Here is a 7,164-nt window from a genome sequence, read left to right on the forward strand (position 1 = left end):
CACAATTACAAACACTATTGTGTCTATAAATCAATTACAGTTATTTTTTAGTTAATTTTCTATGTCGAAATGATATAAAATTGTCATAGTTACGACTTTTTATATATATGAATGATAACATCGGTAATGATAAGTAATACTAATATGGCCATAAGCTAATATTAAATCCGTAATTTTAATAAAATGTGTGTCTTTATAATACTTACATGTTTCACTTAATTGTCTGTCTATATACGATAAACAATAATCACCAAAATTGATTGTTTTTATGGCTAATTATTAGCAAATTGACACTTATGAAATTAATTAAGTGGCCATTTAGGGAAAATGGTCATGTTCACCGTAATTGCATGTCTGCAAAAGATACCCAATAGTCTTAATAAACTTTAAACTGTGTGACAATTTATTAATAAATCACTAAAACAACATGCATGTTGCAAATTGGTGATATACAGTCACGATAATTAATAAATAACCATATCTACTGAATGTTTAACGCCACAATATTGGATAAAATAATTGATTTTAGGAACAAAATTCCCTACCTAATTGCCTCACTTTTATAATACGGTCACATGTTTTTATATCATGCGGACACTGCATTTTAAAGTAACCAGAAGGCCCATATGATGACGTCACCTTCCGTCACACTTTCAGTAAAAAATAAAATGTCACTATACGCATATGGTCACACTTTCCTGGTGTGCCCGTAAGTTATTTTTGTACTAGTGAGATACTTCTAATGATTGTTGGAAGACGAACGTGACTAGGCACATTCATTAATAACTTTAATATTTTGTGATTCCGCATTTTTTTATTATATTCTGATTTGGATGATTGTCTTTTGGAACAAATGTTTTCATGGTTTTGTTATGAAAATGATATTTTATCTTATTTAAAAATAGAAAAGTTTTATTGCGAAAAATAGTATGTTACACCTTCCAACTTCTTGTAACGAATTAGTTTCTAGAAGTTACACAAGTACTGGCCCATGAACTTTTTTAAAATTCCATATGCCTCTTTCTAATTAATTTTTTTACTTTAACGTTTTCCCCAATGAAAATTCATTATCTTAAATTTATTTTTCTTATATATATCGAACAATTATAGGGAGCTATTTTTATTTTTTCGCACATCACCTTTATAATCAACGGACCGACTCTCATAATACCGAAATTTAAGCAAATAATAATAGTAGTAACTTTTGTAATTTCTTTTAGTGCACGTATACATTTAATGTTTAGATATAAGTATTAACGATGTTTACCTTGTAGCGATAACCAAATGATAATAGAGTCACTCATATTTTGTGAGGCAAAATATATATTTGTTTTGGTTATTTGCTATACGCCTATACTAAGTTACATAAAGAATATATATACATTTGGTATATATAGATGTAAATATCATAAGACTATCCGGTACATTCACCTGTGAAATATAATGAAGAAGAAGCCATATCTTCATCTAAACATATCACTAGGTTGTGAAAATTGTGTTTACTAGTGAACAAGAGAAGGAAAGAGGTGAAAAAAAATAATAAATAAATAATAGAGAGAATGGTCTGTGTAACTTCCGATTAAGCTAGTCATTCAATAACACAATTACTAGAAACTGAAACAATTATTTTCACTGGTAAAAATATAGTATGTCATCTAAGGCTTTGACGTGTATAAACCTCCCTCGTAGGCTGAAACGGTTTAGCCTTAGAATAACACCAATGGAGAAAAATATTACATATAGATATGATATAATTTATGTAAAAAAAAAAAAAACAATTATTTTCCACATCTTGCTCAGAACCACGTGTACTCGACAAAATCCACCTCAGCGTCTATAATCTTCAAATCTCTCGCCTTCTCTCTCACCGAATTTTTTTTTGTTATAAATAGCATAGCTAGTCGTTTACTCCAAATCACGTTCACCATAAACATCTTTTGACTACCTTTCATATGATGGCTTCTCCCTCCGATCTTGAAAACCCAATCGCCACCTCCGCCCTCCCCTACTCCTACGCCCCATTGCCTGACGGTGAACAACCCGCCGGAAATGATCGCACCATCCGCCCATCCAGAAAGACAGCCCTCTTTCTTGTGTCTGTCTTATTGGCCGTCGCTTTTCTAGTCACATTGTTCGCCGGAAACAGCCCAATGCTTCCCAAAAACTTGAACACCAGTCCGGTGCCTGCTTCCACGGCGGCGACGCCGGAAAAAGTAACACCTTCGTCTCGTGGGGTGGACAAAGGTGTGTCGGAGAAAGCTTTTCGTCCATTGTTGGGTGCAGATAATTCGTATCCATGGAGCAACAACATGTTGGATTGGCAAAGAACTGCGTTTCACTTCCAACCCAAGAAAAACTGGATGAATGGTAATTAAATTATACCTTTCTTGCTACTCACACAAACGATGTTAGCTTTTGAGTTAAATTTCACAAGATGAACATGGTGATTAATAATTTCTTCTTTTGTTTTTGCTTGCATTGCTGGTGATGGCTGTTCTCTCTCTCTCTACAGATCCTAATGGTAAGTTAGTTCAACTATTTCCTTTTTAATATTATGAAATTATGGATTCAAAATACAAATTATTAAATTTATAATTTAGACGGTTTGATAAAACAATATTCTATCCTAATATAGTAGTAATGGCCCACACACGTTTTCGTGATTCATCATGCATCCTTCCTGGTTAGCTAGCTCATACAACCAATACCATGATTCTTGAATCTTGATTCACCCCTTTAATAATTGTCAAGTATTATTGTTGTTTCTATTATGTAAAGACAACTATTATTCAATCAGTTCATTAAAAATATATCCATTTCTTTAAGATGCATATTATATTATATATTTATAATCTAATTTAAGTAAATGTTGCTACTTTTTGGCAGCTAAATCTACTTCGATAACTTCAAATTTATAACTGGAAAGGAAGAAAGAGAAACATTTTTTAAGCAAAATTTTATATTTCAAGTACCCATAACTTAAAAAAGTACAGAGAGCTGGAGTGACGGTGTTAATTCACCGTCCAACTCTAATATTATATAAATATTTTTTTGAGGTCTACTCTTCTTTACATGCACTTTTTTGACATTTTTATATAAATTAAAATATATTTCAGGTCCAGTTTTTTACAATGGATGGTACCACCTGTTCTATCAATATCACCCCGATGCTCCGGTGTGGGGCAAAATTGTTTGGGGCCACGCCGTTTCAAAGGACCTCATCAACTGGCGCCACCTTCCCATCGCCATGGAAACCGACCAGTGGTATGACGAACAGGGTGTCTGGACTGGTTCCGCCACCATCCTTTCCGACGGTCAACTCGTCGTTCTCTACACCGGATCCACCAATGAATCCGTCCAGGTCCAAAACTTAGCTTATCCAGCCGACCCATCTGACCCGCTCCTAATCAACTGGGTCAAATACCCCGGAAACCCGGTTCTCGTCCCACCACCCGGTATCGATAATAAAGATTTCCGTGATCCAACAACCGCATGGAAGACCCCCGAGGGAAAGTGGCGAATCACCATCGGTTCTAAGATCAACAAAACCGGTATTTCGTTGGTTTACGACACAGAAGACTTCAGAACCTTTGAGCTTTTAGACGGGTTGCTCCATGCTGTTCCGGGTACGGGTATGTGGGAATGTGTGGATTTTTACCCGATATCAAAACAAGGCGAGAATGGTCTTGACACCTCAGTAGATGGGCCTGGGGTCAAACACATAGTCAAAGCTAGCATGGATGATGACCGAAATGACTATTATGCCATCGGTACCTATGATGCCTACAAGGGAAAATGGACCCCAGATAATCCTACATTAGATGTGGGAATCGGGTTGAGATACGATTACGGAATCTATTACGCCTCAAAAACATTTTTCGACCAAAACAAACAAAGAAGAGTTTTGTGGAGTTGGATCAAAGAGACGGACACCGAAGCCTCCGACATTAAGAAGGGTTGGGCTTCTGTCATGGTACGCTTTCTTATCTTAAAAACCGTTACAAATGTAAATATTTTTCGACATTTATTTATCCTATTTGTATGTTTTTCACAGGGAGTTCCTAGAACGATTGTCTTGGATAAAAAAACACAAAGCAATATAATCCAATGGCCGGTCGAAGAGATCAACAGATTGCGTACAAATCTAACGGTCTTTAAGGATGTCGTGGTAGAAGCCGGCTCACTCGTGCCACTCAACTTGCCTTCAGCGTCTCAGGTACCGGCTTTATTATACTTTTTTTATTGTATTTTATTTTTCCAAAATAGCTTTAAAAAGAGATGATACTTGACATATATAAAAAAAAGTCCTAATAGTAGTTGTGGGTTAATAATTAATTATAAGGTTTCGTATTGAACTTTACAGCTAGATATTGTTGCTGAGTTTGAAGTGGATAAGAAGACAGTGGAGCGATTAAACGAAGTCGATGCCGCATACAATTGTGCCAAAAACGGTGGAGCAGCACAACGAGGTGCATTGGGACCATTCGGTTTTTCAGTCCTTGCACACGAAGGTCTAGCTGAACACACTCCTGTGTATTTCTATGTTGCCAAAGGAGTTGATGGGAACCTTAAAACATTCTTTTGTGCTGATCAATCGAGGTCATCTAATGCTAATGATGTCGATAAGTCAATTTATGGGAGCATTGTCCCAGTTCTTAAAGGTGAAAAGTTGTCTATGAGAATCTTGGTGGATCATTCGATAGTTGAAAGTTTTGCACAAGAGGGAAGATCATGTATTACTTCACGTGTTTATCCAACAAAGGCTATCAACAGTAATGCTCAATTATTTTTGTTTAACAATGCTACCGCATCCAAAGTTACCGTCTCAGTCAATGTATGGCAAATGGACTCAGCTCATGTTTAAATATTAGATGTGAAATCTAATTTTTTTATGGTTGTTTAAAATCATTTTAAGAGTGGGAAAATAGACCCCTCAATTCTTTTAATTTGTATGTGATGATCATTCCGACATCTTGTTTTTGTACATGGAAATCAAGGAATTCTGAGATAATAGTCACCTTGTAAAATGCATTGCGTAAATTAAATTCATTCTCAAGGTTATTCTTCCTTATATATTTTTTCAATAATAACATTTTAAATTTTATATTAACAGACTTTGTGTTAAATTATTAACATTCTTATCAAACTAATAGTTGTCAATTCATTTTATAAATAGTTTTGGTATTTTTTATTTTATATGTTTGGTATATTTTTCAAATTTTGTTATTGTTTAAGGACTACAAATGTAAAACTGAGGTAATCTCTCGCGGGTCTATCGGTCAATGGGTATATCCATGCATGGTCCAACTTATTATCTCCATGCATATATATGTGAGTGTAGGTGTTGTTGCAGTGGTCATCGAGTCTCAAACATCTTCTGTAATATTCTCTCGTTTTAGGTTTCACATACGAGTTAAGGTTTCATGAGTCTGTAGTTTGTTCTTCTTCTTTGTTAATCAAATCTTTGTTGTGTGATAATCTATTGAGTGTAGTATACGAATTTGTAGCTAGTGAGATTTCCATTGTAAGTTACTGTCAAACAAACTGACACCACAAGAAAAATCCTGAATTACTACGGAAAGTTGCTACCGAATCAAAATCCGTAGCTATTTTACTACGAAATATGCTACAAAATGGCTTGTCGTAGCTATTTTGTGACGGAAATGGTTACGAAATTGCATTCCGTAGGTAAATCCTAAATAGCTACGTATAGTTGCTACGGAATCAAAATTCGTAGTTATTCTACTACGAAATATGCTACACAATGACTGGCCATAGCTAATTTGCTACGGAAATGACTATGAAATTACATTATGTAGCTAAACATTGAATAGTTGTTATGGAATCGAAATCCGTAGTTATTTTACTACAAATTATGCTATGGAATTTTTGGTTGCGGCTAGTTCGCTACGAAACTTGTTATGAAATTAATATTTGTAGTTTTTTGGCTATAGAATTGGCTATGGAATTCAAAATTGTAGTTTGTGGCTACGCAATTGAAATTCGTAATAATTTTGTTACGAAATTTGAACCACAATTAAATTTTGTAGCTAATCTACTATAGAACTTGTTACAAAAATATTAATCGTAGTTATTTATGTATACGATTGGTGTTCGGATTTGCAAAATAACTATGGAATCAAAATCCGTAGCTATTTAGCTATGAAAATATTCCGTAGTTAAGTAGCTATGGAACATGTTTCCGTAGCAAAATATAGAAAAAATTATATTCTTATTTTAGATTAATAATTTCCTTTCCTATTTTTATAACAAATTAGCCCTTAGTTAAAAGAACAAATTAGCCCATATTTTTGTATCGTCGATTGGAGGAGGTCGTTTTTAATGAATCACAAAATGCAAAAGTCAAATGGATTAATGAAAAGTCAACCTTATTTATTAATTATTTTGTAGGCGAGACTTTTGCTCTTTACTCATAATTTTGACAAGCCCTGAAGAAAACTATTCATCACTTGACCTAATTCCTCAGTTTTCCCCGGTCTCCACTTACGCCATTATCGATCGGACTTCACATTATCGGGAGCTCCTCTCACTCTTGTTTGCTGTCGTTCGTCACCTGCTCTGTCAATTGGTAGGTTGTTCTCGATTGATGATCCTCATTGCCTTCGTGCTCACTGTGGATCGTCGTACTCCTCTTCGCCAGTTTTTTCCTCGATCGTCTTCGTCCCTAACAGGTAACCTTCTTCTTTGTTTTTTTTGCTTCTTAAAACCTGCGTGACTCCACTAAATCATCTGCTTGTGTCACCTGAAAATATTAGCGACTATTTCCACCTAATGCTCCAATTTCTCTTTCTATCATCCAATGACATGAGGATCTATTGATCTTTCCATTGAATCCAAGGCGAGTCAATAATCAGTTAACTCTACCAATCCTTACACGCAGCTTGATTCAAGTTTTTATTGGTGATTTTGATTGATTGATTATATTGCATTTGATGCAAATTGTGGATTTTGACTTGACAAATAATGAAGTATTGATGTGACTTTATTGCCTGAGCATCATAGATCACACATTGTTTGCATGTATTGTGATTAAATTAGAATGGATTTTCTAGGATAAAACTTATAATCTGTCTTTGATAGACATTTAGTTTAAGCAAATTGAGAATTTCACCAGATAAACAGTGTTGTATTGTTGTGACTTCG

At 34.8% G+C, this 7,164-nt stretch overlaps 1 protein-coding gene across 2 annotated transcripts; it reads left to right on the forward strand.

The window, feature by feature from the left end:
• Positions 1 to 1,871: 1,871 nt before the first annotated feature.
• LOC111877668 (beta-fructofuranosidase, soluble isoenzyme I) lies at positions 1,872 to 5,071 on the forward strand. 2 transcript variants are annotated; one of them, XM_023874184.2, is made up of 5 exons: positions 1,872 to 2,367; positions 2,513 to 2,521; positions 3,117 to 3,973; positions 4,055 to 4,216; positions 4,364 to 5,071. In XM_023874184.2, the coding sequence occupies exons 1-5, from the start codon at positions 1,953 to 1,955 to the stop codon at positions 4,862 to 4,864; spliced, it is 1,944 nt and encodes a 647-aa protein (XP_023729952.1). In that variant the 5' UTR covers positions 1,872 to 1,952; the 3' UTR covers positions 4,865 to 5,071. The 2 variants fall into 2 exon arrangements, with proteins under 2 accessions (XP_023729952.1, XP_052625095.1); XM_052769135.1 differs by lacking the exon at positions 2,513 to 2,521 and having other exon boundaries at positions 1,908 to 2,367.
• Positions 5,072 to 7,164: the final 2,093 nt, after the last annotated feature.

Source organism: Lactuca sativa, chromosome 3, assembly GCF_002870075.4.
Source record: "Lactuca sativa cultivar Salinas chromosome 3, Lsat_Salinas_v11, whole genome shotgun sequence".
NCBI classification, from domain to species: domain Eukaryota; kingdom Viridiplantae; phylum Streptophyta; class Magnoliopsida; order Asterales; family Asteraceae; genus Lactuca; species Lactuca sativa.